This window comes from Crinia signifera, chromosome 2 (genome assembly GCF_055691185.1).
Source record: "Crinia signifera chromosome 2, ASM5569118v1, whole genome shotgun sequence".
NCBI classification, from domain to species: domain Eukaryota; kingdom Metazoa; phylum Chordata; class Amphibia; order Anura; family Myobatrachidae; genus Crinia; species Crinia signifera.
This window is the reverse complement of record NC_139218.1, coordinates 321,324,376-321,341,639: the sequence shown is the minus strand read 5'-3', so window position 1 is coordinate 321,341,639 and position 17,264 is coordinate 321,324,376. Positions and strand designations below refer to the sequence as shown.

The following is a 17,264-nucleotide window of genomic DNA, read 5'->3' as shown; positions in this document are numbered from 1 at the left end:
CCGGGGAAATGCGAGCTGCCCCAAGTTGCATAGCCTTCTCGCTTTCCTCAGGGGTCACCGGAACATAGGGAACCACCTGAGTGAGCGAGCCCCGTTCCGACCTCCGCTCACGGAGGCGACGGTCAATTTTAATGGCTAATTCCATTAATTTGTCCAGAGTTTTTGGTGCCGGGTATTGAATGAGGCAATCTTTGATCTCATCAGTTAGACTGCAACGAAATTGACTGCGTAATGCAGGGTCGTTCCATCCGCAATCATTTGCCCATCGGCGGAACTCAGTACAATAAACCTCAGCTGGGTCTTTCCCTTGCCTAAGGGCCCTAAGATGAGTCTCTGCTGAGGCTTCACGGTCAGGATCATCGTACAATAACCCGAGTGAACTAAAGAAACTGTCTAAGGAGGACAGAGCTGGGCTGTCCGAAGGCAGTCCAAAGGCCCAGGTCTGGGGGTCAACCTGGAGCAGTGATATAACAAGTCCAATACGCTGGGCCTCGGATGTGAAGGAGCGTGGTTTGAGCCGAAAATACAACTTGCAGCTCTCTCGAAAATTAAAAAAGGTTTTGCGATCCCCAGAGAACCGATCAGGCAAGTTCATTTTGGGATCTGAACCCCCTGAGTCTGGAGGCCGCATCCTCTGCTCTTGGGAAGCTACCTTCAAGGATAATTCCTGGACCATCTGAGTAAGCCCTTGAAGCTGATCAGAAAAAGTCTGGGGAGTGGTACTCATAATACAAGATGACACAATTGACTACCCCACAAAGTATCTGACAGAGGAAATCTGTCTTATCCAGGCCGGTTATAATGTTACGATGCCCTGGCCTGGGCGCTGGAGACAATCATGGGTTCCCCAAGGCGAGGTGATCAGGCGTGAGCCCGCAGCCGGGACCGCCGGTTAGGACGGCCACAGCGGGTCCTACACTCACTCTGTTGAGTCCCCGTGGCAGATGGCAAACCCCTGCGGAGCTAGGCTTCACCTGTGGCCGCCACGCCTGAAGGAGCGAGTTAGGCCCGCTCCGACCCCGATGCAGCCAGGTCTTATGTAATGATAATGATATAATCTCCACGCCGGCAGAGCGCAGGAGCGCTCCTGAAGACGCAAGAAGCCGCCGGAGGACGGCGCAGAAGATGGCGGCGGGGAGAAGAGTTCCGGCGCCGCTGAAGAGGCCAGAAGACGCCGGTATCAAGACAGAAGATCTCCGGCGCCTTCTGCAAGAAGAAAGAAGATGGCTCCCGGAGAGGCCAGCGGGGGTGGGAAGCAAAAGAGCTGACGAAGCTCCCCCCAGCGGCCTCTCCCAACACCAGGTAGGGGCCTTTGGCCTCCTACCCCCCATCCACCCTAGACTACCGGGTGTCGGGCACTAGGCCCATGGGCACATTCAGGCCCTTCCGGCCTGTGGGCGCATTAGTCGGGCCCTCTTGGCCCGTGGCTCATTTGTTTGTTGGGCCCTCCTGGCCCTCTAGGTGGGCCCTTTAGTTAGGAAGCTGGGCCCTCCAGCATAGGTGTTGCACTGTGTGCAACACCTGTGCTGGAGGGCCCAGCTTCCTAACTGTGGGGGCATATGATGTTTGGCACTGTGGGGGCATATGTTTGGCACTGTGGGGGGCATATGATGTTTGGCACTGTGGGGGCATATGATGTTTGGCACTGTGGGGGGCATATGATGTTTGGCACTGTGGGGGGCATATGATGTTTGGCACTGTGGGGGGCATATGATGTTTGGCACTGTGGGGGGCATATGATGTTTGGCACTGTGGGGGGCATATGATGTTTGGCACTGTGGGGGGCATATGATGTTTGGCACTGTGGGGGGCATATCTGGCACTGGGGGCATAAAGTTTTGTCATGTGGCCACTCCTCTTGTGTCATATGACCATGCCCCTGGCCACTCCCCCGATCACGCCCCTTTTCAGCGCGCGCATGATGTTGGCTCTTTGGCTTGACCAACGATATTTTTCGGCTCTTTACCTCTGACCGGTTGGCCACCCCTGGTCTAACCTGTTCTCATCTGTCTTTAAAGTGTCCAAATGTATTTCCCATGTAGAAATGTATATGAAACTGTTCTACCGCATGTATCTAACCCCTGCTAGATTACACAAATTCTGGCCAGCACAGTCTAACTTGTGCTGGCGGGGCTGTGGATCGGTGGATGATGATATCCACATTTTTTGGTCATGCCCACATCTCCGCTCTCTATGGAGCTGGGTTGAAGACCTCATACTGAAGGCAACTGGTCTCCATATCACCTTGTCCCCACATGTCGCACTCCTACATATCTTCCCAGATTGTATTCCTAGTCATAATAGATACCTTATCACGCATATTTTTATCGCCACTAAAACCGCCCTAGCACAATTTTGGAAGCACCCTGCTCCACCCCCAGTAGACCTAATAACAGCTAAGCTTACTCACAATTGTACTATGGAAACCTTATATAGTCGATACTCCCCTTCTCATTCCTCACTCCTACCGAAATGGTCTGATTGGCAGGAGTTCCTCTCAGGGGGTTCCCAACACACATCCTCTATGTAGGCGGGCTTCTTTGTATTTTTCCCATTGATGCTCTGTTTTATAATTTTGCTATTCAAATATGTATACACGCATCTTCTATTGTCAATTGTAAATTTCATGTTATTCTGTTTTTCACATTGCCCTGTGACCCCCCCCCCCCCCTCCCATTTTCTCCTTTCTGTATCCCCCCTTATGTTTTACAAACCTAATAAAAATTATTGTGTTAAAAATAAAAACCATGGTGAGGTGCAGGAATAAAGACAGGCAGTCACAGAACATGTGGAGTGTCCCAGGTTATATGGATACTAATGGAAACTCTACCTAAATCTCTTTCTGAAAAGTTTGCATTAATAAGCCCTGTGTGGAATCTCATTTACTGAACAACAGTTGTGATGTCTATTGCACAGGTTCCCAAAATGGTCATGTTTTCCAGGTCACCTGAGGACCAGGTTTGAGAACCTGTGCTCTAAAGCTAAATACAAATACTACGAAGCTCAAGCTGGACAGTGCCCTAAAAACGGGACTGTCGGCTGAAACAGGGAGCATGTCGCTATGCTGAGAGTGACAGTGACAGGCAGCGGCTATAGACACTCCTCGCACCCCGCCCCGTATACAGTCACACTGGGAGCGCCTGGCATACATATCCCGGCATACCCTGCGGGCAGCGAGGCGCCGCACATGTGGGTGGCTCAAGTAACGACGAGCCGCCAGCGCGCGGCGCCGCACACGTCACACCCGTGCTGTGACTGCGAACTACAACTACCAGCGTCCTTAGCGGCCAGCTCGCCTGACCCCCGACCCGACGCCTGCGGAGCGCTCCCGCCTCCTGAGCCCTCGCTCTCTCTGTGTCTGCCGCTCGCCGCAGCCGCCTGTGCCCGTGCCGAGGGGAGACCGCTTAACGCCAACATGTCGGGTGACGATGAGCAGCAGGAACAGACCGTCGCCGATGACCTGGTGGTCACCAAGTACAAGATGGGGGGAGACATCGCCAACAGTGAGTGTCCGGCTGTCGGCTGGAGCCGGGGGTGAAATGTCAGGGGGGGTGAAAGCCGGGCTGACGGGAGAGGCCAAGAGGTCCCGTGTACTCCCAGCCCCGACCCTCACCAGTCCCGAGCCCGCGGGTGCGCTGCCTGGCTGGGTGCTAATGGGCGTGGGGGAGGGGATCGCACGTGTCCCGGCTGCCATGTGCCTCCCCGGCACCCATACACCTCCGGGGCACCCACGTGTCTGCCGGGCCCGCCGCCCCATGCTGCGCCCGCTCCATCGTGCGGCGGCACATGCGTGACAGGCCAGCAGCCGTCCCATTGTCCCCTCACTGCGCGCTTCCCGTCTCTGTCACTGCCCTGTGCCCCCATATTGTCACACTCACCTTCCCACTACCCGCGCTGCGTGCACACCCCCCATATGCCCGCCCCGGTCACCCATGGCATTGCTAAGGTTCTCGCAATACTTCATCAAATTACACCCCAATGCAGCCGGAGGAATCGAATAATATATAATCTAGGTCACTAGGATCCGTATTTATTAGACTTCTCTGGTACATGCAACACATCAGTATTGGCGATCATCATTGTAGAGATCAAGGGATGCTTCATCGGTGGAGATCTTTGCAAAATGTAAACTAAAGTTGGAAAATACAACTTTGATAGTTTGCAGGAGGCTGCATGTTATAGACAGATATTATAAAGTGATAACACAGCTAACTGTTCGAGATGTAGGTAGCGCTCACTCTGCGATAGTCAGGTGTTTGTTTTCCAGGCAGGGCCGGGGCTGTATGTGTGCACCCAGACAGGTCTAGTCTGTTTATATGCCCCTGTGGTATAAGGTGCCAGACAGTTTCAAGACAGTCGGGATCCTGACAGTCATTAACCTGACACTTGGGGTCCTGACAGTCAAAACCCTGATACTTGGGGTCCCGACGGCCACCGGCTATTCTCCCTCGACCCCATAGAGGGAGAACATAATGCTTTGCTTGCCACCGTGCCCACGGGGCTTAGTTGCGCTTGCCCTGCTGTCTGAGTCTGGCCAGTTGGGATCCTGACGTCGGGCTAATGGCTGTCGGGACCATATACCACACCCGTGGTGTACATTTAATTACTCCAGCTGTACCAAAGATTTTCCAACTCCTGTTGAAATGGTGTTCTGGAGCCAGCATTTCGTATATATCTGCATTCTACTCACTAAAACATTGGCCATGGCTGTTCACCTATGGACAGATGACATATTCCTATAGGCCTGATTTTTTTTTTTTTCTTCTATGGTACTAAATTTGAGCCAGGGGTTATTCCTCGCTCTTCCTCGGCTGTCTTTTAGCAAACATCCTAAATTCTACAGATGTGTTCACATACACCTATCCTCGTGTCGCTGCAATTACCATGCTACAGACTTTGTTCTGTTGCAGTGAATAACCTAGTATAATATCGCATACATTAATACAAAGTTGAGTGGCAATGTCAGTTTAGAGCAGCGGTTCTCAAACTGTGGGTCCTGGCCAACTCAGCATGGGGTCACGACTCTCAGGCTTATGTTTCTGTGAAGGGTATAACTCATTAATGCCGTATTCACACTGCGTGTGTGAACTATACAGCTTTGAGTGGCGGCGACGGACCCCTGTGCTCACTGCTAGGCAAATTCCCGGGTGAAGCAGTTCTACCCTGTAATTTGCCTTTTAACATGGTCTTTTTTTCCGCAGTGTGAACGGGTCAACCCATGTCTGCATACCCGGATCTCAAACAGGGGTAAAAAGAAGGGTTTTACCCATGTATGAGATCTGGATATGCAGGCAGTTCACACTGCAAAAAAAACAGTGTTAAAAGGCAAATTACTGGGTAGACATGCTAGAGAACAGAGTGAACTGCAGTGAGAACAGAGTATAAGCAAACACCCACTGCTAGCCACTTCCATCCCCTGGTCACCCTTTTCCATCCCCCCCATTACCCACTGCCGCCCAATCACAATAACGGTCACTTCACTGATCAAACATGTGGTGGCCATTCAGTAGCAACATGCTGGGTGTCTGTAATAATTATTATTGTCTGACAGGGTCCCATGGCAAAATAGTTTGAGCACCCCTGGTTTAGAGTAAACCTAGGTAAGGTGCACCCAATACAATGGAATGGTACTATGCATCCATATTCTGCAACTTTATAACAATTGAAAATGTCTAGGGGATGCGGTCATTATGTTAACAGTCGACATGAGTTTTTCATGTTTTTTTCATTTACTTTTTAAAACTGACTTGTTCATACGTTTACCTTCCCAGTGGGCATAGAGGGAGAATAAAAGTGCCCAAAGAACGGTGAGCAAAGCACTTATACGGTGTCCATGTTGAACTATGTCAATATAGATTAAAGAAAAAAAAAAACTGTTAAAAGCTTGTGTCGACATTTTGACTGTCAACCTAACAACCCATAAGCGTGTCTAGCACACTGAGGGTAATTCAATTGATTATTTCCACCCCCAATCCTGCATAGTGTTGGAAGATTGCGGGCTGATAATCATTTCAAGCTGCTGATCTCACTCCGCTAAATCCAACTAAACTAATGGGCGTGATACGAAATTCCCATTTGGGCGCACAAACATGTCCCTTTGCTTATTTCAGTTCGCCAATCATGGCGGTATGAGTTGACATGCTGGCAGCCAGTAGCACCTTAATGGAGCAGCAATTGAATAGCTCTGTTGGCTGAGCTATCTGCTGGTGTGCTAACTTTAATTCTACCCTTTAAAAAAAAATAGTAAAATACAGTAATATTGTTATGCTTTAGCTGCAACTTTGTAGTAATTACTTTCTAAACAAAGAGAAAAAGGCCAATCGGAAGTACCTGGTACGCTTTGTGAAAGATTCAACAATGTCAATAGCTGCGATAATGGGTGCTCTATGGAGCAATTCAATTGTTCTAGGTGCCCATTAATTATCCCACTTGTCACTCTCAAATAGTCTGGATTTGGCAGTGTAGAGTGGCTAAAACTGACTAAAGAATAAGGTGGAAAGTGCCAATCAGCCGCCCGAATGAAACCTTATCTATTCAATGTCTCGGTAGGCTGTATACAGAAATGCTGGCAGCTCTGCAATTGTTTCTGCCTACGGACGCAATTCCATGATTTCTATCTGGCTACCTTCTGAAGTGGCATGCTGAATAGGCAGAAAGGTCCAGTTTTTGGGCTTGTTAGCCAAGACCTTAGACAGATTTAGCTGTTTTACTCATATAAACTAGTCTGTTTGGGCATGATGTGTGGGGAATAAAATGTTGTCTAGTCTATTTAGACGAGGGATAATGTACAATCTGGAGAGCTAAGACAGTTGAATGGCCCCTTGTGTACAAAGATGCAGGGGAATTAAGACCTATGACGCAAAACAGGAGTATAGGTATAAGAGGACGTGTGTGTGTGTGTGTATAGTGAATTTGTAGCTTCTGCGACATAAGGATTGGAGGATAGAGAATGCTGATGCCATTTCATTATTAAATGGTGACAAGAAGGGCGATACTCATGTTTAAGCGTCAGCAGCCACTAGAGGCTCCTATCATAGGTATTCAAATGTTGTTCCATTCAGGTACGTCCAGCTGCCGGCCCTAGCAGTTGAACATCGCTCCACATGAGGGTGGCTAACTGAAACCTGCAAAAATGGCACCTGGTTAAACCCTCAAATGGGACATTTTGTGGCACGGCTATACCCCTGCAGTCTCCCATCGCTATAGAAAGTAGATTGGCACAAATTCAATTGACATATCCTGTCCAAAGTGTCTTCGTTATACAATTTAAATTGCCCCATCTAAAGTAACAGTCACTAAGTTCACATGAACAAAAATATCAGAGTTGCTGACTGCGGTTGGGTGCGCACTGGCGACAAGGATAGTGCAGTATGACGGTTAAGAGCCCTGCTTGTGAGAGTCTAGGGCAGTGGTTCTCGAACTGCCATGGTACGAAGGGGTGCCTCAACGTTGCAAGGGTACCCTGGTGGGTGGTCCAGGACCAATTCAATTCAGTGTTTGTGGCTTCCAGTCATAACACATGTGGACACATAGAAGTGGCTCCTGTCCTTGACCACAGAACTGACCCTAAGGATGACTTATAAACACAATTTACTTTAATATTTTTTCAAAATATCTCGATAAGAAAATTTGCCTATAGGTACCGTAAATAAAATTCTAATACTCTAGGGCACCAAGATGAAAAAAAAAAAAAAGTTTTTAAACCCCTGTTCTAGGGGAAAGGTGAGATGTGGAGGGGGCAGATTACCTGAATTAAGAGTGTAGTTGGGGCTGGTTGGCTTTAATGAACAGGTTGGTTTTCAGGCCACATTTGAATACATTCAGGCTGGTAGACAGATTGATTGTGTGGGGAAGGAAGGTCTGGAGCAGGACTTGCTATTTCTCTGCAGTTTTTTGCACAGCACTTAATGTGGCCAAATGGCTGTGCATATGTAATTTCATGGTCCCCTCGTAATCCGGAAGAAGAGTTGACACACACTATTCTTCTCTCTGTGACAGATCTAATGTAACATTGATTTTATACAGAATTTAGGGCTATCAGTTGTTGTGACTACTTTTTTGGTCATTTTATCCTTTAAGCGTAGCACATTTTAGATTGTGCCAATAATGGTGTGACCCATAGACGTCTGTATTTGACTTTGAAACTGTTATAAAACAAACTGGGCACTTACAGACGGTCAAGCTTACAATCTAATCTGTTCTGTGGTAAGTTTAGTAAAAGTATATGGTAAATCAGATGGCACACCAGTGTGGGAGAATGTGTGTTCTTTCCAGATGTGTTCTGATTTGTGTGAGTCAAACCCATCTGAACTATCGAAAACCAATTTCTAAAAACAGGCTTAGGTGCAGAATGTATGCAACCTGTTGGGTGGTCTGTGTTTGGGAGCATGACTTTGGGTGGATTGCGCACGCCACTTCTGTGGGATGTGATCTGAAAGAATGGGCATCCATTGAATAACTCCCAGTAGTTTAGACAGGAACGGTGGCTGCTAAGAACTGGACTCTGCCCACTCCACCCCCTCCCCCCCCCTTAGAAAGAAAAAGCAAGCACATGAAAATCCTATTCAAACTATATCAAAATCATGTCTGACCTTAACAGATAAATGGAAGTTGTGGTAGTAGCGCAGTGAGGGTGATATCCTATTACCCGCTGTTCACAGGTAAGTCTTGATCAGGTTTATCCTAGCCCGATAAACTGGTTTATCACGGATTTGCTAAGCATAATCCCGGAAAGTAATGTAGGGGAAATGGGTTTGTGGCTTTCCAAAAATACACCGGTTTCAATGATTTAGCTAGGATAATAGGATACCCCACTGCAATGTAATTGTGAGTATTGATAGTAATTACGGTCTGGATTGCTGCTTACCTTCCATGTCTAGTGTGGGAGAAGTGCATCTGAAATTAGGGGGAAGTGTAAATTGTTACTCATGATTTTAAATGGTTTTATTTAAATGATTTGCTTATACAATGAAGATAATAGATATCCTAATGTTAGGTTTTCTAGTTCTGTGCTTTTGTTCATAAAACATGTCTGAATGTGTTCTAGTGTAGAAGTGCGTGAGCATTATTATGGGTGTGGCGGATTATCAGAGAGGATCCTAACCATCTGTGTTGAGGCTCTCCATAAATTCATCAGTTGTTTCTGCACCTAAATTAATAAGGCCTACACATGCCGATATTAATAGTGTTCATTCTAGCACCAGCTATCTTTGAAAACCCATGCAGTTCCTCTTCCCTGCCTGGGGTGTCGCTGTCTGCTGTAGTGCTTCTAGCACAGTGTGGTCTGTATATCAGCACTGATATACAAACCAGACCTGTGCTAGAAACACCACAGCAGACAGCGACACCCCAGGCAGGGAACAGGAACTGCATATGTTTTCAAAGATAGCGGGTGCTAGAATTAACACTAATTAAGGCTTTTCTAAGCGACTTTGCTTAGTTTGACAAAGTCGCTTAGAAAATGCCCCTACATCGTTGTGTGGGCTATAGCGACAGCAATGCGCATCGCTGGATGAGATTTATGGACAGTGTTCTCCACCGGAGAACACTGGCGCTATCGGCTCGCTCAGCACACATTGCTGACAGCTCCCGCTGTGTGTGGGCTGTCAGCAGTGCCCGACCTAGCACAGCTAGGAAGCCCTGCACACTGCTATGTAGGGCCCATAAGACAAACATCATGTGTCTGATTTTATTTTATTTACAAAAGATTTTATTTGCTATCTGCTTGGAATAGCAACAGCCAGGTGCTATTTGCTTAGATTATGACTCCAACAGAGATAAATGTATTTACAATTCTGACTTTAATGGCCAGGTCCATTTTTTAGTTAAAATTTGAAGCTGTAAATATTAAATAGTAAGCTATTATCTTTATCTGTTCCACGGAGATGTCCGCCTTTCACTCTGCTGCCGCAGCACAATATCTTAGCAGAAAAAGTTAAATCCAAAATCAAATCTAGTGTAGCCATAATCAAATCAGATAATTTCGCCTTTTTGTTTATAAAACAGAGAAAAAGTTGTGTGTAATAGAAAACCTTGATGTGTTCACATACTGTAACATGAGACCTATAATTTCAGTGAGATCACTATTACAATATTACAATGTACAGTGGTCTAAACACAAATTTTCCCCTACAATTACCATATGAGAATTTGTCCCTGCGGCTGCCGCTAGATTGCGCCCTGTGGTGTCGTTCAATTGTTGCTCCATTTGTGCGCGCTAAGCCGCAGTGAGACGCATCAACTTGCAGCAAACCCCCCTTCTCCTGTGCATTTTTTATAACCATTTTATCTGCTCTTGGGGACTCTGGATTAAAACAAATTTGGGCCAGTGGAGAACTCTACATTCCGTGTATATACAGTATATAATAGACGTCCATCATTCGCATATGACGAGAGCAGGGTGGTGGTTTGGGAAATGGCCAGATCACACAGGTCTGCTTGAATTATTGCCCCTATCTTAATGTATATTAATTCAATCCCTGAGACAGCCCAATGTACTTTGCCTTCTTTAGACCTCCACTTACAGACCTTGCTTTATATCCTTGAAAGGGCAAATTTATTGTAGCTTAAAAATACAACCTATCAATTGCAGTTTGAATGATTGGGTGCTTAAATCCAGAATCTATCTAGCAGTCTCAAATCTAGCAATGAAAATACACACATTATGGAGCCCCAAATGATGTATAGAGTGTCAACTGAATCTGTGTGCTGAACTAATAATCAGATTTCAGTTACTTGGAACTATTGACATAGTCAAGGCCATATAGAAGGTCTTTGTTCCCAGGCCTGTATTGTTTAAACCTGCAAAAGGTTTATGTAGTGATTAGATACTGAAAAAGCATGATGCTTCAAGACCATAATGTGTTTAAATAGATAACCTTTCTAGTCTACAGTTCTTTACATTAAACTAATGGGGCCAACACACGGGGCAATTTCAGAGTATTTTCTAAGCAATCTGACTAAATTACATAGAAAATGCCCCTACATCAGTCTGTGTGTAGATGCGATAGCGATGCGTGGTGCTATCGCCCGATGATTTATATCAAACCTGCTGGATAAATCTACGTAATCGCCAGGTGCCCTGGCACTGGCCCTGACAGATTGCTCAACACACAGCGCTGACATGTTGGGGAGTGATGAGCGATCTAGCATCACTCGGAATGCTCAGCACTTAAGCTGGGTACACATATGTACAATTTCCTTTTTCTTGCGACCGTTCGATCGACCGAATACACGTTCGGCCGTCCAAAACATACGACCGTTCTGCGCGTACACATATGTACAATTTTACTTGCGACGTCCGATGTACTCCCGTCCAAACAATCGCAAGAAGAAGTATATGAGAGACCCTGTAACCCTTTGCCTGCTGTTTTAACTAATGTGTGTTTAATGCCTCACTGCTCAACACTTTAGACGCATCACTTTAAGACATTAATCAATGTTGAAGTTTTAATAGTGTGTTGGTGCCCTGAAAAGAGCTTCCAGCCCACTCTATTAAAACTTCAACATTGATTAATGTCTTAAAGTGATGCCTCTAAAGTGTTGAGCAGTGAGGCATTAAACACACATTAGTTAAAACAGCAGGCAAAGGGTTACAGGGTCTCTCATAATGCAGCATACCACCTTGCTTTGTCAAGCATATCGATCGAACGTGCGTACACACTTCACTTTTGTTCCGATATGGAGCCGTCCTGTCGGATGAAATATTAAGCAGCAAAGAACCTTCGACCGACCGACCGTGGACGGCCAAGAGCGTTTTTGGCCGTTTATCGGTCGCACAGCAGCAATTGGGACAGCGTACACATCTATACAATCGAACGGCCGTTTGCCCCCAGATTGGAAGAACGGCCCGACGATTGTATATATGTGTACCCAGCTTTAGGCCCCATAAAATGCTGGTTTGCAGCAGACAGATTACCGTAGGGCAAAGAGCAGAAATTCGGCTGACCAGAGTGTAGAGCAGGCATGTCCAACCTGCGGCCCTCCCAGATGTTGTGAAACTACAAGTCCCATCATGCTTTGCCACAGTTTTGCTATTAGGGAATGCTAAAACTAAGGCAAAGCATGCTGGGATGTGTAGTTTCACAACAGCTGGAGGGCCGCAGGTTGGACAAGCCTGGTGTAGAGCATGGGTCTTCAACCTGTGGCCATCCAGATGTTGTGAAACTACATGTTCCAACATGCATTGCCACATTTTTTTCCTATAATAGCATGCCAAAAAACCGCAGGGCCTGCTGGGACATGTAGTTCCACAACATCTGGAGGGCCACAGGTTGAAGACCTGTGGTGTAGAGGATGAGGTCACTGCATCAAGGACCCTTTGAGTTAATTAAAAATATCTTTCAGCAGTTAAGCTATTCCAAAAGTACATAAATACATTTCAGTAAAACTAAAATAACGTGAAAATGGTGTGAATTGTTTTTTCACATCTCTTTAGCAAAAATATTGATAAAACTGGCGACCACTATCCATATTATGTGCTTTTCCAAGATTATCTGTTATCTGGAAGAATACTGACGTGAGAACTACATGGGTAAATGTAATTGCGTGCATTTTTGAACCAGTGTGATTCCAGGAAGAAAAGGTGCGTACACACTGTACGATCCCCGCAGCCGCTGATATCGGCAAGTGCATGCACACTTACCAATAGCGACGGCAGGGAGAGTGGGCCCTTATCAAACCTCCAGTGTGTGTGTAACGGCCATTGGTGGGTGCATACACATTGCGTGATGTAGTCCTTCTATGAACCAGGTCGGGCAGGGTGCCGCTGCACTTGGGCGGACCAGGCCCGCCAACATCACGAAAAGGGGCTTCCCAGGCCTCCAATGTCACGAAAAGGGGCGGGCCCGGCCACCACAGTTACAGAAGGGGGTGGGCCCGGCCCCTCCGAAGGCTATGCACTGCCGGGGAAGCGCCCGGCATCACCATCTACGTCACAGGTCTTCAACCTGTGGCCCTCCAGATGTTGTGGAACTACATGTCCCAGCATTTCCTGACCGTTTTGGCATGCTCTTATTGGAAAAAATGTAGCAATGCATGTTGGAACATGTAGTTTCACAACATCTGGGGGGCCATAGGTTGAAGACCCATGATCTACGTCATCGCTGGGCTTCCCCGGTCAAACCAGCTGGGCCGGAGGCAGGCTTTTTTAGCGGGGCACTGCTAGAGGGGCAGTGCGCCTTTTGCCCTCTAAAAACCGGGCAGAGCGCAGCGCCCCGCTAAAACAGCCTAGCGGGAACACTAGTGATGTACTGAGTGATACTGCTCAGAAGGGCTAAAGGGGCAGCTGTATTAAGCCTGGAGAAGATATAAAGTATAAGTAGATAAAGCACCAGCCGATCAACTCCTAACTGCCATTTTTATACTCCATTCATTGGCTGGTGCTTTATTTCCTTTCACTTTATGGTACTTGTGTATCTTGGCGGCGCCCGATTTCAGCATCGTTCGATGAACGCATCGCATGCCATGTACCCGATGGCATGCGATGCGACGCGATTTTGACCCCCTATGCGATGAAAAATCGTATAAGCACCCTAATGGGTGCTTACAATGTTAAATGCACCCCCACGCCACCCCCCCACTATAAACGTGAACCCGAAGCGTGGCGCACAGCGAGCCCGCGAGGGGCGGCGGTACGCGTCCTACGACCTTTTCATACCCCCACTATCCACGTCGGCGTGGAGTTGAGAATAGAAAGTGTGGCGAGCGCAGCGAGCCACCGAGCCCGAAGCGTGGCGAGCGGACGCGGATACCTTCACAGGTATACGCGTCCCCTGGCGGGCTTCACAGGTGTCCGCGTTCCCTCGCGTGGCTCGCCACGCGGACACCTGTGAAGCCCGCCAGGGGACGCGGATACCTGTGAAGGTATCCGCGTCCCCTCGCTGCGCTCGCCACGCTTCGGGCTCGGTGGCTCGCTGCGCTCGCCACACTTTCTATTCTCAACTCCACGCCGACGTGGATAGTGGGGGTATGAAAAGGTTGTAGGACGCGTACCGCCGCCCCTCGCCACGCTTCGGGTTCACGTTTATAGTGGGGGGGTGGCGTGGGGGTGCATTTAACATTGTAAGCACCCATTAGGGTGCTTAACATTGTATAAGCACCCATTAGGGTGCTTATACAATGTTTAATCGCATCGCATCGTATGGCATTGTATGCCATCGTACACTATGGCACGAAATCGCATCGCATGCGTTATGGTATGCGATGCGATGGGCGCCGCCAAAATACACAAGTATCCACCTTATTTCTCTTCTCCAGGCTGGATACATCTGCCTCATTATTATGAGCTATATTGCTGTGTATGAGGCTATAGTCTTTTGATTTAAAGCAGCAATTAATTTCAGGATGAAATCATCCTTTGGCATTTGCTCTAATTGCCCCAATGACTCTCTTGTTGCTATTGCACTGGCTTTTGCAAATCTGGGGCTATTATGTAGCCAATACCTTCAATTTGAACTTTTTGGACTGCAGAATATTCGAACTGCCGTTTGTCTGAACTGTTTTAGTTCTCTCCATCCTATAATGTTATAATATATAGATGTGTCTTGGTGTTGTACCAGATGGATGGACATATCAATAGTGACTTTGGGCCAGATGCTCTAAGCTTCAAAAGTGATAAACAACCAAACAATCAACTCCTGCCTGACATTTTTCAAACCCAGCCTGTGACATAGCAGGTAGGAGCTGATTGGCTGGCTATTTATCACTCTCCATTTTATCACTTTTGAAGCTTAGTGCATCTTTCCCTATATCCTTTAATTTTACCTGCTTAGCTAAGACTGGCAATTAGCAGCTGATTGGCTGACTGTTTGTCGCTCCGTTTTTTTTTAATCACTTTTTGTAGCTTGAGTCATCTGGTTCTCAATTTGTTCTTGCAGAGTTATGGTGTATACACATGTGAACAATCTGCATGAGATTTTGACTATTGTCAGTGGTGATTTTGACTATATTGTCAGTGGTATCGCATGGGTTTTTAACCCTTGCGATCCTGATGCGTGTTCATGTATCGCAAGCGGAAAATCTTGACTGCCTTGACTGTACATAGTCAAAGTTGTATGCAGATCCCAATGCAATCAGATTGCCTCTGAATCGCATTGCATGGTACTCGCACCGTGTGTACACAGCTAATATATAATACTTCCTACATTACATATGCTCTACTAACTGAAATGACTGCTCTGCAGAAGAAGAATTCTAAGACTGGAATCTCCCACACTAACTAACTCAAATGCTGCTCAGCCCACTTGCTCAAGCACAATGTGGCACTTACCAATGAACTAATCTTCTGCTTGTCCATTTTAGGGGTCCTGCGCTCACTCGTGGAGGCTTCCACTGCAGATGCTTCTATTCTTGGCTTGTGTGAAAAGGGAGATGCCATGATTATGGAGGAAACTGGCAAGATTTTCAAAAAAGAAAAAGAAATTAAAAAAGGTAAGTACCATCTGCTTTGGTGGGAGCCTGCAGCGTTGGCCTAGCAGTTGAATAGCAGTGCGTCCAGCTTGTCTGTCTTTTTACAGAAGTTGTATCTTCCAGCTGCAAACACTGTGACCAGGGTGTGCGGATTTAAATAATGGCTTTGTCCGTCACCCTGGTTGTGACCAGTGCTAGTCCAGTTGTTCAGGATTCTATACAACAACTTGAATAATTATCAGTGGCTATACTAATGGCTGTCAACAAGGGAAATGTCAGTAAGGTGACACATGTAAAAAGCATAATCAGTATATAATCTAGGTGTCTGAAGTTATGTGTGCAATATGAAACTCTTCAATAACTTTGCTTGTGACCACCACACACAAACTATCCTTCTGTTTGTCTACTTCATACGGTTTTCAGAGCGAGTATTTCCTATGGCCCTGTAAGTGAACCACGGCCACTTATGACCTACTGCTGTTAGGGGACTGTCTCATAAGTAACACAGATGAGAAACAATCTCAATTCCTGTAAGGGACCTTAGAAATCTCATTCACTTCAGACTTCCTTCTGTGCCCCTTTTCACGCTTTCAGGAAAGATAAAACAAAGAATATTTAATGATATCTGTATTCAGACACTTGGTATATTCAATTAAAGTTGGATTTATTCAGACATTCATTGAATATACCCAATATATTCATTCCTATTCAATCAGCAGCCAAATCCGACTGTTGGATTTGACTACTGCTGCTGCTTGCCCGGCTGCGGTACTGGGCGGGTGAGCGGATGGCGGTGGTTGCGCTGCTCTGCTCACCTGGTGCCGTCCTCCCTGCCTCAATCCTACTTTATTTAAAGCAAGTCTGATTTGGCTGCGTTTCAGACAAAAGCACATGGATCCATGGCTAGTCCACCAATCCACGTGCTCTCCGACAGGTCGGAGAATTCCAACCTGTCAGGAATAAATGCCCTTTTCTCTTTCAATGGTCCTGGTGACACAGCTCAACACTGGGATGTAGGAGGGTCCGAAGGAGCCAGGCACCTATCCTAAAGCTTTAGAGGGTAGGCTCCTCCCCTACTGCATCCCTGGACTCTTCAGTTCGTGTTAGGTGCCCACTGGAGTGGGTGCTATTCTAAAGGGCTGCAGGAGCAGCCGAAGAATTAGAGTAGTTAGGGGATTTTTATTATTTTATTAACTATTACCCTAGCTAGGTAGGCACAGTGTGAGGATTTTCATAGTGAATCCTCACACTGCTAGCGCAGCAGGAGCTGACAGAAGCGCGTCCTGTCAGCTATCTGTGCACAGGGTAGACGCTGTCTGGTCTCCCTGTGCTGCGCTCATAGCCTCTATTAAGAGGCTGCCTGGGCTCCGGAGCTGCCTGAAACCGGCTCCACAGTTAGGTGGGGATCATGGGGGACAGGCGCTCCGTGATGGCGGCGGCCATTTTATGCGGAGCTTACACGCTGAGCTCCTGACTGAGAGGACAGCAGCGCTGTGACAGGCATGTTCCAAGTGGTCCCCATTTGAGGGGGAGACACTGGAACAAGGAAATCCTACCTAAGGAGCGGCTAGCTGGGGGTGGTTGGCGCCAAAAGGTCACGGACCCCGCAGCAGCAGGGACTTTGGTCTCTTCCTTCACTCTGACTTTGGCGCCTTTCAGAACGCTTGCAGCGGAGCTGAGCTGGCGAATTGATCCTGGCAGAGTGACTTGGATTTCCTGGGCATCGCTTCCCCGCAGAGAAACCTACAGACAGCTAAGTGACTGGGTGCATTGACTTTGTATAAGCGCTTGTACAATTGTTTGCACTGTGTATACTGTTAGTTATACAATTATCACTTGCATCATGTCTGAGCATC

General features: G+C 47.2%; 1 protein-coding gene across 1 annotated transcript in view; it reads left to right on the top strand.

Annotated features, from left to right (window-relative positions):
• Window positions 1–3,153: 3,153 nt before the first annotated feature.
• The window catches only part of PA2G4 (proliferation-associated 2G4), a 50,259-nt gene continuing 36,148 nt past the window's right edge, over window positions 3,154–17,264 (top strand). The window contains exons 1-2 of the mRNA XM_083169171.1: window positions 3,154–3,503; window positions 15,301–15,429. Of these exons, the coding sequence (XP_083025297.1) occupies window positions 3,188–3,503; window positions 15,301–15,429 (445 nt within the window). The 5' untranslated portion in view covers window positions 3,154–3,187. The remainder of the gene's footprint in view (window positions 3,504–15,300; window positions 15,430–17,264) is intronic.